Genomic DNA, 24695 nt, shown 5'->3' with positions numbered 1-24695 from the left:
AAATGCCACCTTGAACAACAACGAAATCTGCATGGGTCCGAATTCCCACACTAGTGTGCAATGAACTGCAGTCACCCCAATAGTGGATTGTGAACACATCACATCCCATAAAACCTTGAATCAATGAACTTGAAACACAGTCCATAGCTTTTGCTATGCCAAGCAGAAGCTATGGATTGCACTTGGAACACATCTAGTCCATAGCTTCTGTTACACCAAAGAAAACTACGTGGCTTTGAATTCCATCAAGTGTGCAGTGAACTCCATTCACCCCAACAGTGGATTGTGAACACATCACTTCCCAAAAAACCTTGAATCAATGAACTTGGAACACATCCATTCCATAGCTTTTGCCACACCAAGCAGTGAATTTGGAACACAACCGATCCATAGCTATCAAAATTGGACTTTACTTGCTAGATTATTATGCTTGAAACTCCAACACGTGTCCCATGCACCAAAAATGAGGAGTTGCTGATAGCCCCCTCTCTTGTCCACCACAAGCCTCCTTTGATAGGAAGCACATCGAGAGAAACTATCTGTATAACTAGAGAACAACACCATCTTGGTCCTCCCGGGCTGAAAGTTTCTTGGGAGCCCTAGATGAGCCACTAGAAGCATCTGAATCACTATCTTGTGTCTTGTCTTTGCTCTTCTTCTGGGATGAAGACTTGCCCTTGCCCTTGTCCTCCTTGTTGGACATGTAGTCCTCAGACAAATGTCCTTTCTTTCCATACGAGTAGCACCGACTCCGAATCTTCTTCTGCATTGATGCTAAGGCATGATCTGGATCAAGAGACAAAACCTTGAACTTACCTTGTGTCATGAGGATTGATTCCTCTTCCAATATGAGGGAGCTTAAGTCATCAAAATCTAAAAGATTGGTAGTGACTTGGTATCGCAAAGCTTTGATACCATGTGAAAGTATGCACATGTAGAAGTGTTCACAATTGAGGAAGAAGAGAAAGTCAGAAAGAGAGAGTAGGCAATGATCAAGTTCAATTATTATAGCAAAGAGGTTACAAGGGGTAGTAAGCAGAGGGGCATCAATACAAATGTGTTGGGAATGAATGATTACAACAATGGGAGGGAGGCCTTTATATAGGCAAGAGTGGGAGTTGGCCGATTGGCTCCATGGACTTGGCTGATTGTAAATAGATCAGCCACAACGTGTATAAATGGGCTGATGCCCTTTATACAAAACTTGTTTCCACACATAGAGATGTACATATTTTAACACCATGGACATGAAGTAATCATATTGCTGTTGACATCAGCTAGTCAAATGCTATTTGTTGTGTCACGCGCATCCCGCACTTGGATGCCACGTGGGCATCTGAACAAGAAGGTGTAGGACTTGGAGTGGAGAATTGGTACGAGTCAGCCAGGGTTCCACTCCATGTGTCCGAGGTCAAGTGTGCATTGTCTTGCACATGAAGCAGTGCCAATCCGTGCTGTGAGTCTCCCTCTGGAATGATGTCAGTTGCTTTGTGTGTTTGGTATGTGACCAGATGTCAGACAACTGTATAGAGCATGTAGGTTTGCATGTAGAAATGGGGCCAGCCCATAGGGCTACCCCAAGGCTTAAGTTTGCATTTAGAGTGGGCATCGGGGAGGTGTAGAAACATCCCCAAGGGGCTAGGAGGGCCCTGGCTATTCCCACCAGCCATGTTGGGGGCGGGAAGGGGCTGTTGGCCAGCCCTAGGGTTTGGGGACAGACAGTTGACTGGGCACCCAAGCCTAGTTGGCTGTCGGCCACAGGTGTGAGACAGCAGGTGTGGGACAGCCCACACTGGCTGCCCAACAGCTTTTTGTCCATGCGCAGGGCTAACCAGCAGCCCAACATATATGCGCAAGATGGACAACGCTTCTAGGTGTGAAAATGTTGGTTTAAGTAGCATAAAGTGCTATTTTATCTAGTCGTGGAGAATAAAACTGCTGGCTGCCTTTTGTTAAGCTGGGGGACTGCATATATGAGGGGGTATAAATACCCAGCCCTACCAAGTGTTTCATTCATCTCATATTCCACAAAGTGCTGCAGCTACTTAAGGGCCCGGACAGCCAAGGGAGAAGCTAATGCAAGGGTGAAGGTTGAAGGTCAAGGGTAGAGATTTATCTCAGCCAAAACAGGTCAAGTTTGTCACGTGCATTCTGCACTTGGATGCCACGTAGACATTTTTGTATAGAAGGTGCAGGACCTGGGATGGTGAACTGGTCCCATGTGAGCCCAATCCGGGGCGACGAGTCAGCCAGGGATCCATCTCAATTGTCCGAGGTCAGGTGTGCATTGTCCTGCACATGAGTCCAAGGTCAGGTGTGCACTGTCCTGCACATGAAACAGTGGAGTCCGCGCTGTGAGTCTCCCTCTGGAATTATGTAAGTGATTCTGTGTATCTGGTATGGTACTAGATGCCAGATCATTGAGTAGTTAGTTAGGGTTTGCTTTTAGAACAAGGGGCCAGCCCATAGGGCTACCCCAAGTCATAGTGTGGGCATGGGGATGGTGTGAAACCACCCCCATGAGGGCCAGGAAGGCCCTGGCTGTACCCACCAGCCATGGGTAGGCCATGAGGGGCTGTAGGACAGCCCTAGGGGCAGGCCACGGGTAGCCGACTGGTTATCCAGCCCTAGGAGAGGTGTAGGGCAAGTATGGGGCAGCCCATACAGGCTGCCCAACCTCCAGAACAGGGGGTATTCAGTACCCAGCCTACCAGGTAGCAGGCGCCTAAGTGCCCAGCCCTGTTTCCCATGCGCATAAGTGCCTAGCCATGCAGTAAAGTGATGCACAGCATTTAAAGGATTATTTGTTGTATTTTCTCAGTCGTGGGACATTTATTGGTTGGCCGATTGCAGTAGTATTGGCCGACTGCTCATACTGGAGTAGTATAAATAGAGAGCCCACAATCCCATTCATTCATCTCATTTTCTCACCAAGAGCTCAAGCATAAGAGGCTAAACAAGCCAAGAGGGTGCTAAGCAAAGGGGTGAAGGATTTCAGGTCAAGGGCCGGGAATTCCCAACCAAGAAAGGTCCAAGATTTTTGTATTTTCTTTCAGATTTACACATCATTCTAATAAAGCAAATACACCATCGGTTGTGGGGGCCTTACAGAGGGTATTTGGGATCCAATACTGTGTCCTCTCCATCTCTCTCTCTCCCTCTCTATTTTCTGCACATCTCCTTTCAGTTTGTGCGTTAATTTCCGTCGCGAAAAGAGTGCTGATTTTTGAGTATTGAAGTTAACGATTCTTATCCGAAGCTTCCGCATGTCACAGTGGTATGAGAGTCTACTTCAAGTACAAAGATTTAGCAAAGAAACCAGAATTTTTTCTCGCTCGTGTGGTTGGTTTTTAGACGTCGGTGGACTATCCCTTTCGGAGTGATTCTTGTCCCTCGAAGGATGGTTGGTTTCAGCCTCCGAAAGCCTCCGGACATCTCCCACACAGAAAGTGGATGGTTAGTTCCGGAAAGGAAGTGCATTTTCTTGCTATGGCGAGCTTCGACGACGAGAGAGAACAAGAACCATGGGACCAGAGTGCACTAGGCAGCCCAGTTGGGGCACCAGGCTTCAAAGTTACAGACATGTTCCAGCAGATGATGCGAGCAATCGCAGAACAGACAGCCAAGTTGGATGAGGAGAAGGCGCAGATCTTGGCTTTGAAAGAGCGTACTCGTTCTCCAGCGTCGTGTTTTCCATCTAATCCTCCCTCTCCTTCTGTATCCCATATTCTAGATCCTCATCACAAGGACCCTCTCGCGGGATCACAGCCGCAGCCAAGCTCTTTGCTTGAGTTGCAGATGCGTGCATTGGAGATCTGACAACGAGAAGACGAAGCCGTGTGACGCGTGGAACACGAGCGTTACCTCAGAGCATTGGATGCTAGATTGACACTGGCGGCGCCCTCGAATCATTTTCCTTAGAAAATGAACTTTAGTAAGTATAATGGTAAACTCGATCCCACAACTCTCTATTCATGGTTACATCAATTTGAAGCTTACTTTGTCGCAGTTAGGAAAACAGATACTGACAGAGTGATCTTAGCCATTTGGTACTTGGAAGGTGAGGCCATTCCTTGGTGGACTCAGTGGGCTCATGCCCACACCAGAGTAGGTATGGTAGCTTATGTGTGGGATGAGTTTATCCGCGACCTTAAGTAGCAGTTTCTATCGCTCCACTACCTTGAGCGACTCGAAGACGAGTTCAGGGAAGCACGTCAGAACGCGCAACCAGTCCTTCAGTTTGCCAATAGAATTTCGACTTTGTGTCTGCAATTAGGCTTATCTGATATACGGACAAGAAAGGGCAGTTTTAGTATGACTTGGACATGCAAATCCAATGGGAGGTGCGTATGTTTAGGCCAGCCACCTTTGAAGATGCACTTTCGCTTGCGCAGAGTGCAGAAATGAAACATAATGGTGGCAAGCCCAACCAGTCGGCTTCTCTCAGGGCTACCGCCTCCGGGGGGAAAATCCAGAACCAGACGGGGTCTTCCCCGGGACAGAGCCCGGGAGCCTATGGCTCCAAGAACTCGAACAATGCGTCTAAGCTTACTCCAAACCAGAAAGCGGAGGCAGGCAAGACAGGTGGCAAGTTGAGTGTTGAAGAGCTTTCTCAGTACAAGGAGGACGGTAGATGTTTCTTTTGTCATACAAAAGGACATACTCCTCGGGATTGTCCGAAGAAGCCTCCAAAGCCCGCCGTTGCCGCCTCCATAGCTTTTGTGGTGAGCTTAGCTTCCACACAGACTCCAGCGGCTATCCCTAGTTCTTCAAACCTCGATGCTTCAGTTGGAGCAATTATTAACTGGGAGCTCGAAGATAAGCAAAAGTGTTCCCATGACCAAGAGTATGAGCGCAACGAATTGCTCAAGTCTTTTGGCTACATAGGTGGCCAGAGAGTCGTTGTCTTGTTTGACAGCGGCAGCATGGAGGATGTCGTCACGGAACAGGCCGCTAGGCGTGCCCGTTTCGAGCTGACTTCGGTGGACAAACAGGTTGAGGGTTTTAGCACAGGCATGACAACGAGCGTCAAGTATGAAGCTCTAGGTGCTAAGTTAGTTATTCAGGGCATAGAGTTTGTACGTGATTTTATGGTTGAGCAAGCATTATGACACCATTGAAGAATTCACTAGTGCATAAGCGTGGTCAATAGCACGTGTGAATGACCATATTATGGAAATTATGGTTTCTTTGAGGAAAGTCCCAAATCAAGTAATAGGCATGAGGAATCCACCAAATCTTACAAGAAATTGATGTAGCAACTCACTGGAATCCTGAGAAGAAAACATCAATGCTTGAATCTTGGTGGAGAAGAACTCCATGGAAGCAAGATGATAGGCACCAATTTTAGCATTATAATCCATGTTTTTCCTTCTCTTGGCTTGTAGGAGAGAGATAAATGCTCACAATATCTTGCTTTCACCACCATTACATAAGCTAGGGAAGCCATAGCAAGCATCAATGGTAGCTACATGTATAGCTTGCTATTCAGTGGTGGTTTCACAAGTTTCTTCTTGATGTCAAGTGGGACAAGCACACGTTTCAGATCAATCCAAATGTCTCGGTGACCATTAAGTGTGAGCCAAGAATTCCGAACTTTTTGCTCATAAGCCACTTGTAGGCTAAGCGAGCAGTCAGGAAAGGCGCACAATGTGCGATGATTTACATCCAGACAGCCCCCCAGACGGTGGCCAGTGCTTCCGAGAAGTACTCGGCTCTCCATGAAAAGTTCTAGAAGATTTCTCTTCGGGACAATCTCCCTCCTCAGCTCCCCCGTCCAGACCAGAGGACCACAAGATTGACCTCCTCCCAGGCTCGGAACCCCCGAGCAAGTTTTTGTATCCAAGGCAATGGAATTGGAGTTGGACCGCCAACTCCAAGAATTGTTGCAATCTGGCTTCATCTGTCCTAGCATGTCGCCATTTGCAACATCGATCTTATTTGTCAAGAAGAAAGATGGGTCTTTCCGTTTGTGTGTCGATTATCGTGCACTCAACAAGCTGACTATCAAGAGCAGATTCTCGATGCCTCAAATAGATTATATTCTCGAGAGGTTGAATGCAGCAAAGGTGTTCTCGAAACTTGATTTAAAGAGTGGGTACGACCAGGTGCGGATTGTGGAGGGAGGCATCTCCAAAACAGCCTTCCGTACGGAATAGGCCCACTATGAATTTGTGGTCATGTCATTTGGCTTGATGAACGCCCCAGCTACATTTAACCGCATGATGATGCGTGTTTTTCGGGATTTGATTGGAAGTGTGTGTCCATATTTCTGGACGACATACTTGTATTTTCAGCTACGGTTGAGCAGCATGTCATTGATGTGGAGAAAGTCCTTAAGTTGCTGGAAAGCAATGAGCTCTACACGTCAATGAAAAGAAGTCGGCCATTACAGCCCAGCTGGCATCACTCCTACACATGGCTGCATTACAGAGCTTCCCACATCGTGTACACTCAGGAGAGCTTGCGAGACCTGGGACTATGCCCCAGAACAGATGGTATGACGAGTGCAGAGCCCTATACTCACGGCTTCGCATACAGAGAGCCCTGGGAGCCATCACAGAGCAGGAGTCGAGGAGAGAGATGAGGAGACTTACTCGCTGCAAAAGGCGGGCCTTCGCAGAGATACAGGAGCTAGAGATCTTTCATTTCTTCATGAGTAGAGATAGTCAGAGAGCCCCGGACCCCGACACCTATTGCAGACCCACAAAAATGGCACACATATGCAGAGGGCCTATACCATGTCCCACAACAGCCACCTATACCTCAGCCACAGGGGCCTCGACCTATCACAGCTAGCTTCTTTACCCACTCGATGGTACAGGAAGCTATCCGCCGCCTACAGCATGGACGGGCCGCCGACCATATGGGCCTGCAGGGTGAGTATCTCATATATGCAGTAGATTCTTTAGCTCCTTTTCTTGCACACCTGTTTAACACGGCACTAGCAGAGGGTTTGCCTGCGGAGTGGACGATGCACACCATTGTGCCGATTCACAAAACAGGGGATATGCTCGATCCGAGCAACCACAGGACGGTTATGGTTAGAGTTTGGCCACGTGCTGGCCAAACTCTATGGTGCAGTGCTGGAGCAAGAGCTTAGCTTATATGCTGAGCGAGCAGGTTTACGCTCATCAAGGCAGGCAGGCTTCAGGAGAGATTTCTCTACCAGTGATCATGTATTCACTTTGAGATGTATGATTGATCAGGCCAGAGTGAGGAAGAGAAAGCTCTATTGTTGCTTTGTGGATTTCCGCAAGGCATTTGACACAGTACCACGAGAGAGGCTCTTTCAGCGCCTGCAGTATCTTGGCATACCAGCAGATATGACATGGGGCATCTATGCATTATATGAGCAGGTTTTTGGGCGAGTCAGATGTCCAGGAGGTATGTCCGAGACTATTGCTAGCACCATTGGTGTGAAGCAAGGATGCCCACTTTCCCCCACGCTATTTGGGTTATACATTGATGAGGTGGCTGACTTCATTACACGGGGAGGCGGAGATGGAGTTGATTTAGCAGGTACCTCAGTACATATTATGCTCTATGCTGATGATATTGTAGTAGTGTCTGAGTCTCCAGGTGGTCTACAGCAGCATCTACATGCACTCCATGATTTCTGCACACAGAGGGGTCTTACTGTGAACCTTGGAAAAACCAAGGTTATGGTCTTTCATACATCGAGACAGGGCAGGAGTCAGCTGACATTCACTCTCGCAGGATGCCAGGTGGAGGTGGTGACATCATATGTGTACCTAGGGGTTACCTTCTCTGCAGCAGCCACACGCTTCACCATGGGTTCAGCAACCAGAGCTAGATTGACACGGGGATATGCAGCATTGGCTATGCTAGAGAGACAGTGCTACCAGGCGCATTTTCAGGAGCCCTGGACGAAGGGGTGGCTATTTGACACATTAGTCACACCGGCATTGATGTATGGAGCAGCGGTATGGGCGCCAGGCCTTGCTACCCATTGGTGGACACAGATAGAGAGACCACATGCCCTCATGATGGCAGGCATGATACGCAGCAACTTATCAGTACCTCATGACATTATTGGAGTAGAGTTTGCTGTGCCTCCTATGATGGTAGAGGCCATATTTCAGACTATATGCCTGCTAGACAGATTCAGAGAGATGCCACAGGACAGATTGTCATACAGAGCTTTTGAGGCATCTAGACAGCTGGCCGAGGCAGGAGGACAGAGGATCATGGTATGCACAGGTCACACATTGGTTCTCACAGCATGGCCTAGACATGGATCATCTACCACCATTCCAGTATGACAGGGATGCACCACATATCCGTCTCTCTCATAGTGAGAGGAATAGAGTATTGAGACAGGATCTATGGCAGCTCTATACACGAGAGACATGGATATCGCCTACACAGCCTCTTCCACCGAAGATGCTATACTACAGAGATCACTTCATGAGTATCACTGATGATGGATTTATAGAGAGGCCTAGATACATGGAGGGCTTTTTACCACACGGCTCCCGAGTGGCTATTGGTCAGCTCAGAGTTTCATCACACCGATTGGAGATTGAGACTGGCAGAGCAGCACGGATCCCCCGAGAGGAGAGGGTATGCAGATTGTGCAGAGAGGAGGTGGAGAGTGAGGAGCATTATGTATGCAGATGCAGAGCATATACAGCCATCAGAGAGAGATATCCCATTTTATTCAGAGAGCCACGTTCCCTACGCCAGATCTTTGAGGCAGCAAACCAGCGCATACTGGGGAGATTCATTCTAGACATACAACGCATACTGGGGAGATTCATTCTAGACATACAGCGCCACAGAGAGACATTATTACAGGCTCAGACAGCTCCAGAGGGGGGACGACAGACACAGATTACTACATTTTTTCAGAGATCCATCCCCCTCCCAGTCCCTACACGGCAGGGAATTACTCTCCAGAGAGCAGAGATACTTAGAGCCCGCAGGAGACAGAGGACACGTGGCTTTCGGACACCACGCCTATACTAGAGAGAGATGACAGAGATCAGAGCTCAGTTTCACAGAGAGGGTGCGGAGCGACTGGCTCGCTTCAGAGCACACCCAGGCATGTTCTTTAGGGAGCTGTGGACACCCCCTTCACTGATGTATACCATTTTATACCCCCAGTATGGTACATGATGGAGCTAGCTAGGTTGCATATCATGATTGTATACTCCATGCAATTAGCTTTGCATTCTCTTAGTAGTAGAGCTCCATCCCCTGCACACAAAGATTCAGCTTTTTTGTTCAGTACTTTTTCATTTTGTTGGGATGACAGAGGATACCAAATAGGGGTACTCCGATTTGTCTCATAGGCCGAGTTCGGTCTTTTGGAAGACGTTAATAAAATCTTTCTTTCTTTCTCTCTCTCTCTCTCTCTCTCTCTCTCTCTCTCTCTCTCTCTCTCTCTCTCTCTCTCTCTCTCTCTCTCTCTCTCTCTCTCTCTCTCTCTCTCTCTCTCTCTCTCAAGCTCTCCTTTTTTTTTTTGGACATCGCGAGAGGACATTGACAGTTGTACATTGATTTCTCATAGGTCGAGCTCGGTCTCTAGTAGACATTAATACAGCTTTCTTTCTTTCTTTCTTTCTTTCTTTCTCTCTCTCATGCTCTTGGACACTAAGAGGACATTGACAGTTGTACATTGATTTGTCTCATAGGTCGAGTTCGGTCTCTAGTAGACGTTAATATAGCTTTCTTTCTTTCTTTCTTTCTTTCTCTCTCTCATGCTCTTGAGTCTCTCTCAAGTTCTCTCTCTCTCTCTCTCTCCGAGGGATTTTTGCCTCGCTATCGCCTATGTATCACATATTACACCCCCATTATGGTATTGGTTGGAGCTAGACAGATCTGCATTGCATTCTTGTATACCCTACGCATATAGGTTGCATATTGAGCCTCTAGCAGTAGTGCTCCATCCATCACACCCTCCCACTAGCTCAGTACTTTCATAGTTTATTTCATGTTCATTTTGTTCTTTTTTTCTGGACATCCAGAGGACATCGACAGTTGTACATTGATTTGTCTCATAGATCGAATTCGGCCTCTAGTAGATGTTAATAGAGCTTTCTTTCTTTCTTTCTTTCTTTCTCTCCTCCTACCTCTCTCGCTCTCTCGACTCTGGCTCTCTAGGGCCTAGGCTGTAGCCTCTTCCCCCCGTCTCTCTCTCTCTCTCTCTCTCTCTCTCTCTCTCTCTCTCATAGGAGGCCGAGCCATGATGTGATAGATTTCTTCGGCACCAGCACTAGCAACCCAGGCCACACACCTCTTGATACCTCCTCCATCGGGCCATGAGGGCACCGACCACGCTCCCAGGGAGTCACCACTGATAGAGCAATTATCTTATGTCGTGCTCGTCGGCAACGCCCACCAGGATCCTGACCACGGTATCCTCACCATCACTAGATCAGAGCCATTATTGCTCGGCATCGGAGGCGCCTACCTTGCTTCTACGACCTCTCCATTCTAGACAACCCCATGGCGGAGATACTTGATCTAAGGAGAGGGCAACACTTCAACTGATCAGCAAACATGGATCTACCTCATATACATTTTTTAATATTTTCTAGTATTTTCTACTCAGTATCATCGCGGAGTCTTACAATTCTGTTCTTATAATTGTAGAACAATCAATTTATTGTACTTTTTAGTCTCATTTAGTTGTTCTCTTTGATGAGACACCAACTTCTCATGTACTCTTTTTGGTCTCATAGGCCATTATGGCCTCTTAGAGACGTTAATATATCTTTTAATTTTGTTTCTCTAGACTTTGGCAATGAGGTCCGCTGGAATGGAAAAGTTGAGGCTTTTGTCTTATATACCACCACCGACGAGAAACCTACCGGTAATTCGGGGTCATGGAAATGGACGTGTAACTTTTACGAGAAGGGTTACAGAAGTAGTGCCGCAAGGCTCCTTGCACATGTGTCTAAGCTTGGTGGGGAAGTGGCGTCGTGCAAGGAGATTCCCCAAGAAATTGCGAATGGTATAGTAAAGAAGTAGTCGCTCATCCGCAACCAAGGCAAAGGTGGACGTGGGGGAGCCTCCATGTTCGGTACCTCTACATCCGTGACTCCTTCGCTCGTCCCATCCGACTCTGGCTCCGCCTCAGGCAGTTCCAACTTCCAATCAAAAAGGCCAAGGGAGGAGCTCTCCGGTGATGAGGCAAACCACCATTGCTGCAAACATTAACAACCTCACTTATGTGAAGGCGAAGATGAAAGCCGTGAATGAGGAGATTGCATGCACGATCATCGATTGCAATCTCTCCTGCCATGTGCTCAAGGTGCTACAATGGCACAAAATGGTGAAGGCCATTGTGGAGGTGGGGCCATCCCATGGCGAATGGCATGGTATCACCTACCATGAGATGCGCACCACCACGCTTGTTGATGAGAGGCAAAGGATCAAGGACAAACTCACACCCGTGCAGGAAGGATGGATGAAGTATGGTTGCTCTATTCTCTTCAATGGACGGAGTGATCGGAAGAAGAGGGGTATCATGAATATCCTTGTTTCATGCTGTAACATGCGGAAGCTTTGGGATAGATCCGTAACTTCAATGCTCAGAAATTAGCAATCGTTCTTCACGACGTGAATAAAGCACAAAACGTAAAGTAGATGTGCAGAAAAGAGAGAGAGAGAGAGAGAGAGAGAGAGAGAGAGAGAGAGAGAGAGAGAGAGAGAGAGAGAGAGTTGTATTAACGTCTACTAGAGGCCGAAGTCGACCTATGAGACAAATCAATGTACAACTGTCATTGTCTTCTGGATGTTCAAAAAACAAGGACAAAATGAACATGAAATAAACTATGAAAGTATTGAGCTAGTGGGGGGGTGTGATGGATGGAGCACTACTGCTAGAGGCTCAGTATGCAACCTATATGCGTAGGGTATACAAGAATGCAATGCAGATCTGTGAGGGAGAAGAGGACACAGTATTGGGTCCCAAATACTCTTTGTAGGGCCTCCACCACGAATGGTGTATTTGCTTCTATTAGAATGATGCAAATCAGAAAATAGAAGGCTGAAAAAACTTGACCTTCTTGATTGAAGCCTCTCTCCCCTCGTCTGGTTCTGGCCTTCCTCCCTTGAGGTGTTAGCCTTGGGAGTAGCAGGCTGGGAAGTCTTGGGCTTTCCACCATTGTTCTTCATTTCAGTACTCTGCGTAAGTGAGAGTGCGTCTTCGAAGGTGGTTGGCCTAAAGATACACACCTCCCACTAGATATGCGTGTCTAAGGCCATAAAGGAATTGCCCTTTCTTGTCTTTATTAGATAAGCCCAAATGCAAACATAAGTTTGAAATTTTATTGGCAAATTGAAGGATCGGTTGCGCGTTTTGACACGCTCTCCTAAACTCGTCTTCGAGTCGCTCAAGGTAATGGGGCGATAGAAATCGTCGCTTAAGTGGAGGATAAACTTGTCCCAAACATAAGTTACCATACCTAATCTCGTGTGGGCATGAGCGCATTGTCTACTGGTGGCAATCTTGCGGTGACTTGAGGAAGCTACTGGTGACTTGAGGAAGCTATTGGTGGCAATCTTGCGTCCAAAGCCGCAAGGTATTGCTTATGTTCCACGCGTTGCATGGTGTCATCTTCACGTTGTCGAATCTCCATTGCATGCATCTGCAACCCAAGCATCAAACTCGGCTACGATCGTGACTCTTCGAAAGGGTCCCTTTGTAGAGGATCTGGAAAACAGCAAGAGAGGGAGGAGGAGATAGAAAAAGAGGAGCTAGAGAGAATGGGTGTGCTCTTCCAGAGCTAGTATCTTATCTGCACCTTTTGCTCTTCCAATTTGGTACCGTGTTCTGTGATTGCTCGCATCATCTTTTGGAACATCTCTAGTACACTCATGCTTGATGCCCTAGATGGACTGCCTGGTGCACTTTGGTCTCCCAAGGTTCTTGTTCTCTCTCGTCGTCGTAGCTCGCCACAGTAGGAAAATGCACTACCTTTCCGGAGCACAATCTTACCATCCACTGTGTGTGTGGGAGACTTTCGGAGGCTGAAAACCAACCTGTCCTTCGAGCGACAGGAGTCACTCCGAAAGGGGTGGTCCACCAGAGTCTAGAGACCAACCCCACAAGCGAGGGAAATTTTTTGGGCTTTTTTTCTTCTTTTTCTTGTTGAATCTTTACACTTGAAGTAGGCTTCGGGGTAGATCGGTAACTTCGATGTTCAGAAATTAGCAATCGTTCACGACGAGAATAACACACAAAACTTAAAGTAGATGTGCAGAAGAGAGAGAGAGAGAGAGAGAGAGAGAGAGAGAGAGAGAGAGAGAGAGAGAGATTAACGTCTACGAGAGGCCAAAGTGTATGAGACAAAAAATAATACAACTGTGTTCTTCCGGTCATCGGAAGAAAAGAAAGAAAAAGAAAAAGTGTGCATGTGTCTGGATACAACCATGAATCATCATGGATCGGTGGAACTGAGAGAGAGAGAAAGAAAGAAAGAAAGAAAGATTTTATTAACGTCTTCCAAAAGACCAAACTCGACCTATAAGACAAATCGGAGTACCTGTATGGGGTATCCTCTGTCATCCCAACAAAATGAGAAAGTACTGAACAAAAAAAAAGGCTGAATCTGGGTGTGCAGGGGATGGAGCTCTACTACTAGGAGAAATGCAAAGCTATATGCATGGAGTATACAATCATGATATGCAACCTAGCTAGCTCCATCCTGTACCATACTGGGGGTATAAAATGGTATACATCAGTGAAGGGGGTGTCCACAGCTCCCTGAAGAACATGCCTGGGTGTGCTCTGAAGCGAACCAGTCGCTCCGCACCCTCTCTGTGAAACTGAGCTCTGATCTCTATCATCTCTCTCTGGTATAGGCGTGGTGTCCGAGAGCCAGGTGTCCTCTGTCTCTTGCGGGCTCTAAGTGTCTCTGCTCTCTGGAGAGTAATTCCCTGCCGTGTAGGGGCTGGGAGGGGGATGGATCTCTGAAAAAATGCAGTAATCTGTGTCTGTCGCCCCCCCTCTGGAGCTGTCTGAGCTTGTAATAATGTCTCTCTGTGGCGTTGTATGTCTAGAATGTATCTCCCCAGTATGCGTTGGTTTGCTGCCTCAAAGATCTGGCGTAGGGAACGTGGCTCTCTGAATAGAATGGGATATCTCTCTCTGATGGCTGTATATGCTCTGCATCTGCATACATAATGCTCCTCACTCTCCACCTCCTCTCTGCACAATCTGCATACCCTCTCCTCTCGGGGGATCCGTGCTACTCTGCCAGTCTCAATCTCCAATCGGTGTGATGAAACTCTGAGTTGACCAATAGCCACTCGGGAGCCGTGTGGTAAAAAGCCCTCCATGTATCTAGGCCTCTCTATAAATCCATCATCAGTGATACTCATGAAGTGATCTCTGTAGTATAGCATCTTCGGTGGAAGAGGCTGTGTAGGCGATATCCATGTCTCTCGTGTATAGAGCTGCCATAGATCCTGTCTCAATACTCTGTTCCTCTCACTATGAGAGAGACGGATATGTGGTGCATCCCTGTCATACTGGAATGGTGGTAGATGATCCATGTCTAGGCCATGCTGTGAGAACCAATGTGTGACCTGTGCATACCATGATCCTCTGTCTCCTGCCTCAGCCAGCTGTCTAGATGCCTCAAAAGCTCTGTATGACAATCTGTCCTGTGGCATCTCTCTGAATCTGTCTAGCAGGCATATAGTCTGAAATATGTCCTCTACCATCATAGGAGGCGCAGCAAACTCTGCTTGGATAATGTCATGAGGTAGTGACGGTTTGCTGCGTATCATGCGTGCCATCATGAGGGCGTGTGGTCTCTCTATCTGTGTCCACCAATGGGTAGCAAGGCCTGGCGCCCATACTGTTGCTCCATACATCAATGCCGGTGTGACTAATGAGAGAGAGAGAGAGAGAGAGAGAGAGAGAGAGAGAGAGAGAGAGAGAAATGAAATGTTATATTAACGTCTTCAAAAGGCCAAAGCGACCTATGAGACCAAAGTTACAACCATGTGACATCTGATACACAATATTGGGTCCCAAATACCCTCTGTAGGGCCCCCACACGAATGGTGTATGTCTTCTATTAGAATGATGCAAATCAGAAAATAAAAGACTGAAAAAACTTGACCTTCTTGACCCAGGTAAACCTCTGCCCTTGACTGTCATGTGCATCAGCAATGCCATGGACTTTCTCAGGGCTAGATCCAGAAGAGGCAGCCAGATAAAGAGTATGGACCAGTAGAAGATGGACATGGAGTAGAACTTGGAGCCAAGCATGGATCAGAGGGGCTGTCGGCTGCAAGAAGGAGGATGCAGGTTGCCAGAGTAGCTGTTGGCTGACGTCAGCAAGGTGTAGGCAGCAAGCGCATCAAGAAGGACCAGTCGGCTGAATTTAATAGAGCATTTAATGCATTTTAATGATTTTATGAGTCAAGAGCTGGCCGACCAGCAGTCGGCCAGTCTTCCACAAGCTCCAAGGCCTATATAAAGGCACCTTTGCTCAATGTTGGATTCATTCACTCCCACTAGGGGTGTGAGTCACTAGAGGTCCCAAAGGGGGCAGATATTAGGGTTTATCACCTTTTTATGAAGGCAGCCCATGGCTGCAAAGAATCAGATACCTTTTTGTATCATAGAAATATACTGAAATTCCAGCACTTCACTCTCTCTCTCTACTCTCTCTCTACCTGCGTTTTTGCATCAGATGGTGCGTTTTTGCATCAGAAGGTCTTCAAGAGTGTTTAGGGCTGAAAGAAGACTACCCAGAGCTTCCGCGCGTTACATTGGTATCAGAGCATCAGGCTCAGCAAAGCTAAACACTGAATCAGTCCCAGATGATGGTGTACAGGTCCAAGGTACAGGAAAGTACACGGATTTGAAGTCTAAGGCAAGAACACAGATCGGGAAGAACTCCCAGGAGGTGTGTTGGTGGTGTTCCACAGTGCCAGATAGGGATGGCAGTTCCGTGAGCCAGATAGGTTCTAAGGGAACAGTCCCAAGGGAGGTTGATCCTCCAAGGGTGATGTGAGAGTGCCAGACTCAGTTCCAGACCAAGACCGTGTTCAGAGCCAGGGCAGGAATGGATTGTGGACTAGAGGAAGACCAGATGCATAGATCTTCATCAGAGACAGAGTGGTTTGGAGAACAGACCGGATTTTCAGAGAAAAAAAAGGTTTGCCAGGGATGGATGATGACAGAGGGACTTCGGGACAGGATTGGGATGATGACAGTCATCCAAGAGCAGGTTGGATTCCCGTCATCAAGTTTAGCAAAGGGGGATGTCATGTGCATCAGCAATGCCATGGACTTTCTCAGGGCTAGATCCAGAAGAGGCAGCCAGATAAAGAGTATGGACCAGTAGAAGATGGACATGGAGTAGAACTTGGAGCCAAGCATGGATCAGAGGGGCTGTCGGCTGCAAGAAGGAGGATGCAGGTTGCCAGAGTAGCTGTTGGCTGACGTCAGCAAGGTGTAGGCAGCAAGCGCATCAAGAAGGACCAGTCGGCTGAATTTAATAGAGCATTTAATGCATTTTAATGATTTTATGAGTCAAGAGCTGGCCGACCAGCAGTCTTCCACAAGTCCCAAGGCCTATATAAAGGCACCTTTGCTCAATGTTGGATTCATTCACTCCCACTAGGGGTGTGAGTCACTAGAGGTCCCAAAGGGGGCAGATATTAGGGTTTATCACCTTTTTATGAAGGCAGCCCATGGCTGCAAAGAATCAGATACCTTTTTGTATCATAGAAATATACTGAAATTCCAGCACTTCACTCTCTCTCTCTACTCTCTCTCTACCTGCGTTTTTGCATCAGATGGTGCGTTTTTGCATCAGAAGGTCTTCAAGAGTGTTTAGGGCTGAAAGAAGACTACCCAGAGCTTCCGCGCGACCTTCAGCTTTCACCCTTGCGTTAGCTTCCCCTTGGCTTGTCTAGGTCCCTTGAGTAGCTTCAGCACCTTGTGAAGATTCAGATGAATGAAACGCTAAGAAGGGCTGGGTATTTATACCTTCTTTCACCTCTAGTTGGCCAACTAATCATAGGCAGCCAGCAGCTTATTCTCCACGACTAGGAAAAAATAGCACTTAATGGTAAAAAACTCAATCGTTTTCACACCTACCTATCCTCTCCATCATGTGCATTTATGCTGGGCTGCTGGGCAGCCCTGCACATGGACAAAGGCTGTTGGGCAGCCAATGTGGGCTCTGGCTGGCAGCCAAACTAGACTTTGTTGCCTAGTCAGCTGGCTGTCCCAAGGCCCTAGGGCTGGCCGACAGCCCCTTCCAGCCCACAACATGGCTGGTGGGCACAACCGGGGTCCTCTTGGCTCCTTGGGGGTGGTTCTACACCTCCCCCATGCCCACTCTATGAATGCACACCTAAGCCTTGGGGTAGCCCTATGGGCTGGCCCCATTTCTACATGCAAACCTACATGCTCTACACAGATGTCTGGCATCTAGTTAGAGCAACTGACATCATTCTAGAGGGAGACTCACAGTGCGGACTGATTGCTTCATGTGCATGACAATGCACACTTGACCTCGGGCACAGAGTGGAATCCTGGTTGACCTGCTTGGACTGGGCTCACATGGGACGAGTTTTTCACTCTAGGTCTTGCACCTTCTTTCTTAGATACGTCTACGTGGCATCCAAGTCCGTGATGACTTGAATGACATTTTCATGCCCGACCTACATGTAACACAATGACAAATGCAATGACATTCTTAGAAGCTTGAAACATAGATACTAGAGAGTCAAGACTTGAGAGTTAAAACTTAAATAGCAATGCCCATGTGACATGTGAGATAGTACATAGCTCTAAGATGGTTTGCCGGATGTGATGATAGATAAAGTCCCCTAATGTCTTTTTGCGCCGCCTTTTTGGTATCCACGGCGCATAAGAAGTATGTGCTGAGAGCGCATGTGTCACGTGCGCTCAATTGCCGCAAAATGGGGTGCTTGGTAGAGACTGAGTTCCCATCCATTGTATGGACTCCTTGCGTCTCCCATTGTCTAGACCTACTCATGGAGGATGTGGGGAAGCTAGAGTGGGTGAAGAGGGTGGTCGCACAAGGCCTATCCATTGTGAATTTCTGTAACACGCGGAAGATCTGGGAGTCTTCTTTCAGCCCTAAACACTCTTGGAAACCTTCTGATGCAAAAACGCAGGTAGAGAGAGAGAGAGAGAGAGAGAGAGAGAGAGAGAGAGAGAGAGAGAGAGAGAGAGAGAAGTGCTGGAAATTCAGTATATACTATGGTACAAAAAGGTACATATCTTGCAGCCATGGGTTGCCTTCGTAAAAAAGGTGGTTAACCCTAAAATCTGTCCCCTATGGGACCTCTAAGGATCCAAACCCCTAGTGGGATTGAATGAATAAGATATTGAGCAAGGGGGGCTATTTATAGCCCCTTGGAATAAATGGTGAACTGGCCGACTGCGGCCAGTTACAAGTTCATTAAAGTCCCTTTAATGCAGCCCGACTGGATCTTATCCATGTTCTTGATGCGCCTGCTGCTGTCCACTCTGTTGACTTCAGCCGACAGCTATTCTGGCAACCAACATCCTCTTTCTTGCAATCGACAGCCCTTGTCTGGATTCATGTGCTTCAGCCGTCTGCTTCCCTCCATGATCCCACTTGTCCTGCTCCATGCTCACCTCAGATGCTACACCTGAAGCTCCTACATTTTGGTTTTACCTATCTTCTACTGGTTCATGGTCTTTATCTGTTTGCCTCTTTTGGATCTAGCCCTGAGAATGTCCATGGCATCTGTGATGCACATGACATCCCCCTCTGCTAAACTTGATGACGGGAATCCAACCTGCTCTTGGATGACTGTCATCATCCCAATCTTGTCCCGAAGTCCCTCTGTCATCATCCATTCCTGGCAACCCTTTTTCTCTGAAAATCCGGTCTGTTCTCCAAACCACTCTGTCTCTGATGAAGATCTATGCATCTGGTCTTCCTCTAGTCCACAATCCATTCTTGCCCTGACTCTGAACACCGTCTTGGTCTTCATTCCTGGAATTGAGTCTGGCACTCTCACATCACCCTTGGAGGATCAACCTCCCTTGGGACCGTTACCTGAGAACCTATCTGGCTCACGGAACTGCCATCCCCATCTGGCACTGTGGAACACCACCAACAAACCTCCTGGGAGTTCTTCCTGCTTCTGTGCTCCTCGCCTTGGGCTTCGAATCCGTGTACTTTCCTGTACCTTGGACCTGTACACCATCATCTGGGACTGAATCAGTGTTTAGCTTTGCTGAGCTTGATGCTCTGATACCAATGTAACACGCGGAAGCTCTGGGAGTCTTCTTTCAGCCCTAAACACTCTTGGAAACCTTCTAATGCAAAAACGCAGGTAGAGAGAGAGTAGAGAGAGAGAGAGAGAGAGAGAGAGAGAGAGAGAGAGAGAGAGAGAGAGAGAGAGAGAGAGAGAGAGAGAGAGAGAAGTGCTGGAAATTCAGTATATACTATGGTACAAAAAGGTACATATCTTGCAGCCATAGGCTGCCTTCGTAAAAAAGGTGGTTAACCCTAAAATCTGTCCCCTATGGGACCTCTAAGGATCCAAACCCCTAGTGGGATTGAATGAATAAGACATTGAGCAAGGGGGGCTATTTATAGCCCCTTGGAATAAATGGTGAACTGGCCGACTGCTGGTCGGCCAGTTACAAGTTCATTAAAGTCCCTTTAATGCAGTCCGACTGGATCTTATCCATGTTCTTGATGCGCCTGCTGCTGTCCACTCTGCTGACTTCAGCCGACAGCTATTCTGGCAACCAACATCCTCTTTCTTGCAACCGACAGCCCTTGTTTGGATTCATGTGCTTCAGCCGTCTGCTTCCCTCCATGATCCCACTTGTCCTGCTCCATGCTCACCTCAGATGCTACACCTGAAGCTCCTACATTCTGGTTCTACCTATCTTCTACTGGTTCATGGTCTTTATCTGTTTGCCTCTTCTGGATCTAGCCTTGAGAATGTCCATGGCATCTGTGATGCACACCATGCGGTTTGCCTACATGTGGCTTCTCTTGGAGCGGCTATACGACGTGCAACCGAAGCTCGAGATGACCGTGATCTCTCTGGATTTCATCGCATGGCTCAGAGAGAAGATGGTGACTAGTGTGGAAGAGGCCTGAGCCGTTCAACGGCTATGCATGAGGGAGTCCTTTTGGCGCGAGGTGCATGCCATTTTTATTGCGGTGACTCCCTTGTATAGGGTTTTGTGCATGGCCCAAATGGAGGGCTCCACATTGGGGCTACTCACCCACTTCATGCGAGAGGCTCTAGCAGAGATTCGTGCGACAATCGTGCTTGATGAGGACGACCCCAACATTCCTATGGAGGGGATTAGGTAAACACATGTCCCATGTTTTCAAATCTCGTTTTCACATCTCTTTTTCGTTCCTTAAAGGCTTAATCTTGAAGTGACCTTTTTGCATTCTAGGGATCCCACCGATCCTCCACCCACTCCAGGATGCGATTCGATTGTGGTGCTTGTGGAGAGGAGGTGGCGATCGATGCATAGACTTATCCATGGTCTTGTGGCCTTGTTGCATTCCGCTTACAAAGTATACATCGATGAGGAGCTACTTTCCGAGTGGGTTGCCTACTTGCGAAGGATACTTCCCATCCATGATGAAAGAGACTTCTTCCAAGAGCTCATTGGGTATAATGATCAGAGGGGGAGCCGCTTTCACGAACCCACTTTGCTTGAGTAAGGAGTCAATGGTCCGGCCACTTTTTTGGTGGAAGTTATTTGGTTATCAAATGGCTTATGTATAAAAAGTGGCTTTGAGAGTCTTGTCACGGGTGACTATTGAATATTTAAGACTTTTAACTTTAAAGTTTCTAGTATATACTCTAGAGTAGTAACTACTAACTAGTTCTTACATTCTAATTTATAACTCTCTTATTTTTTCATAGGATTGCTCTTCGGGGGCATGTGAGAGAAACTGGAGTGTCTACTCACTCATACACACAAAGATACGAAACTGTCTCAACACCATGCAGTTAGAGCGGTTTGTATATTGCCGTGCTAACATGCGTATGGTGGAGAAGATGCATGACATGGAGATCTCCAGAGTTCAAAGATCGACTCATTAATGATGATTCATAGGCTATAGCATGTCATGAATGATGAGTCGTGACTAATAATTTATAAATGTTTGAACTTTGCTTTGTGGTGAATGCTGACGAGTTCAAGTTGACAATGGACACTCTTAAAGAGTGTCCACAAGGAGCAAGATCCAGATGAGGAGGCCATATATGTCGATCTCTACAGGGAGGTAGAGGAGATTGATCATCGAGTCTCTTGTACTCGTAGATGTCGTGCAGCTAGAGGTGGCACACGAGTAGGAGGCCGCGGATGTACTGTTCGGCGCCCTACTTCGATCGCGGTGGCTACATATGTGAGGCATGGCTTTGGCTCAACTTTGAGGAGCACTTTAACACCTGTTGTTGAAGAAGAGGATGCTTCTATTGCAGGCATCAGAGAGCCCGAGTACGATGACGAGGGCAGTTTTGGGTTGGCCTTTGATGATGGGAGCACCTCTAGCAAGGGCATTCCTTCCCCCCTCCTCAGAGAAAAACCACAACACACTTTTTTGTATTTCCTATTGTAGGTCGCGTGCCACGACTCTTATTTATGGCATGTTCAGTGTTCATTGTTGATGACTCTTGAGTCTTTGTACTAGTGTTTTAACTCTTTTCTAGTTTATGACAAGTGACAACTTCTCTAGACTTTGCATCTCTAAATGGGTGAAAATATCTTTTTTTCAAGTGTTTTTTTAAAGTGGATCGTACCTCAATTGAACTTATTTTTCAAAATTAAAAAGTCTCGTACCGGTACCGTTTTTTCGTACCTTCGTTTCATACTTGACCAGTGACAACTATGGTTTCCTCATTTCTCATTTAGCTTGCATGTGGCTTATGAGAGGAAAATAAGGTATCCTTGGCTCACACTTGATGATGACAAGAGCCTTGCACACATTCCGGAGAATCCAAAAAAGTGTCGCTCCTAGTCAATGTCAAGATAGAACTTGTGAAACCAACGAATCCCTAGGATTATGTTTGCTCCTACAAGAGGGGCAACCTTGAAATCCCATGCATTTTTTTCTCATCCACTTCACCAAAGGCAATCAACCTTTGAGTAGAACACACCATACAATTGCATACATATGGAGAACTCTTGCCTCCTTAATCAACAAATTCTTGAAATCTTGCCTCCCTTCACTAAAAAATGTAATGCAGACCCACTGGTTCATTAGTTCTGTATGTCTTGTGCTCAGAATTTAGTACTGTGCTTTTCTTTGGTTATTCTTGTGGTTTTTCTTCAAATTATGGTATGCATTATAGCAGCTATAAGAAGTTTCACTGTTTTGTTTGCTGGCAGGTGGAATGCTTTTATTGTAAAACATTTGTTGCACCACATGAAGTGACCTTGTGTAGCTACAAAGATTGTAAAAGAAGCTATCATTATACCTGCGCACAAAGTTTGGAAGACTTTCTCTTCCGCAAAAACGGTGACGTTGTATGCCCTCAGCATGTAATCTCTCTCTCTCCCTCTCTCTCTCTCTCTCTCTCTCTCTCTCTCTTCTTTTGTGTGTGTAATTTCCCCAAGTCTGGAGCGTGTCATTGCTGGCTATGTTCATCTACTGTGTATGCTCATTCTATATAAGAATAATATGGAGTTATGTTATTTTCGCAAGGAAATCTTTTGGTTATGTGATAGTCTAGGTCAATCAAGCTCAGATGACAGAACATACTAAAGGACAAAGTCAAAGTCAATTAGAAAAGGGAGATGTTATTTTTACCGTCAAAGTCAGTCAATTAGAAAAGGGAGATGTCTTGTAAAGTGGTCATGGCATATTATATGCAATGCTTTTGAATGCTTGAGCATGCAGTTTGTAGTAAAGGCTTCTATTTTGATGCCATAGATAAGCATGATAATACTTCTCAAAAAGGGAAGCAATTTGAGGCTCATGAGCTATTTCGATGTGATGGTTTTCAATTATTAATGGCAGCTTATCTCAGCTTAGCATATGAGGGCTGCGGATTTCATCACTTCTTGGAGTGCTTGTTTCTTCTTCTATGCTTTGCCTTCTGATGTGATCTATAATTTAAAGCTGAACTCTTACTCTGTTGATCTATCACCTAAGAGCTCTTTTCAAGTGTGGATCTACCCTAAATGTAACAAAGATTCAAATTTTTAGCCATTTAGAAATACAATTTTTGCCACTTTTTTTTTCCCCAACTAGCCTTAGGCCCAAGATCCTCCCGTAGTTATCGTTTTTCATCGCTTGTAGGCTCCCACCTGTATGTGCTTTTTTATCTGCTATAGGTGATGCTGCTGAGGGAAGCATTGAACCCAAGACCTCCTGAAGCACCTTTGCTATCACCTCATTGACTTTGCTACAATGTTTCTCTACCTATGTCCCATTATTTACTGAGTATCAGAACTCAAAAGAGAGGGTTTACCATGTAATGTCCTCAATTGCTTCTTGCAATTAGAAGTGTGCTTCCTTGGAGAGGTTTCTTCTAGGTTGATTTTTATTCTTCGTACACAACCGCACAAGCACTTTGATGAAGATGACATTCTTTTTCCCATACCATCAAGATTTCAATCTTGCCACAGAAGGCAAACTGAGCTTATGGATTACCCTTTGATTCCAAGGCCTACTGAGGTATTATTTTCTGGTCCTTTCCACCATTGCAGCAGCACATGGAGTGGTGATGGAGATCTTGCATGTTTTCGACTCACTTTGATCAGCTGTGAAGGCAGCGATGTTCGATGATCTGCTGTGAAGGCAGCAATGTTTGATGGTGGCAAGGTACGCAAGACTTTTCTCAGCTCAGGGATGATGTCATGTTCCAGAAGCTATACCACTAGAGGATGAAGGTAATAGGCTTTCGAAGGCAGTGCATGGTTTGCGATCGGATATATCATCTTGCTAGAGATAGTGCAAGGGAACCAAACACACTCAAAACGGCTGAAGGCCTTATAGTTCAAGCCTCCATGGCTCCCTTTTGCACCTAGGTATAGGGAAAGGCAGGCTTCTCTTAAGTACGAACAAAATAATACAAAATCATGGTCAATGATCACACTCCACCCTTTGGTGGTGGTACATTATCTCTTGGTAATGGATTTACTTCTCTTGGTTTCAAAACCCCATGGCGCAACCTCACACTCCACCCTTTGATAGTGATACATCATCTCTTGGTAACAGATTTGCTTCTCCTTCAAACTTCATTGATGTAGTGGATGTCCATGGAGACTAGACTCTAGAGAAAACCTATGATTCACTGTTGAAAGGTGCTCTTACACTTGAGCCTGCACTTGTCTCCTCATGATCGTCAGGTGGGGAGACCTCTAGACTTGCAGTAGAATGTGGTGCTGGAGTCCACCTCCTTAATGGATCCCACTCCATAGGACTCTGCCAGAGAGAGGAGTGCCCCTTGCTGAAGTCCTTTATTTTAGTTATTAGTCTCATGACAAGCTTTTGAAAAGAGGTCCTTGCCATCTTCCAAAGAAACAGGTCCCGTGAAGTAGTTGAAGGCCATTAGAGCTCCCATTGCTATGTACATGCTACTTTTGAGGCTATTTCTTCTTTCTTGGCCAAGTTTCAGAAGTCTTAGATTCAGTGCTTTATTGATACATGATTCTCAGACTGGTTATGTAGAGCAAGAGTATTTGGAGGTTGTGGAATGCATTT

At 46.6% G+C, this 24695-nt stretch overlaps 1 protein-coding gene across 3 annotated transcripts in view; it reads left to right on the top strand.

Moving 5' to 3' along the window:
* The window catches only part of LOC147606229 (uncharacterized), a 105951-nt gene that overhangs the window by 14325 nt on the left and 66931 nt on the right, over positions 1-24695 (top strand). For all 3 annotated transcript variants that reach the window (XM_086792367.1, XM_086792369.1, XM_086792368.1), the window contains one exon: positions 22376-22528. In XM_086792367.1, coding sequence (XP_086648493.1) covers positions 22376-22528 — 153 coding nt within the window. The remainder of the gene's footprint in view (positions 1-22375; positions 22529-24695) is intronic.

Source organism: Cibotium barometz, chromosome 58 (assembly GCF_041138505.1).
Source record: "Cibotium barometz isolate CiBa-2024 chromosome 58, ASM4113850v1, whole genome shotgun sequence".
In the NCBI taxonomy this organism is placed as follows: domain Eukaryota; kingdom Viridiplantae; phylum Streptophyta; class Polypodiopsida; order Cyatheales; family Cibotiaceae; genus Cibotium; species Cibotium barometz.
This window is presented reverse-complemented; position numbering and strand designations above follow the sequence as displayed.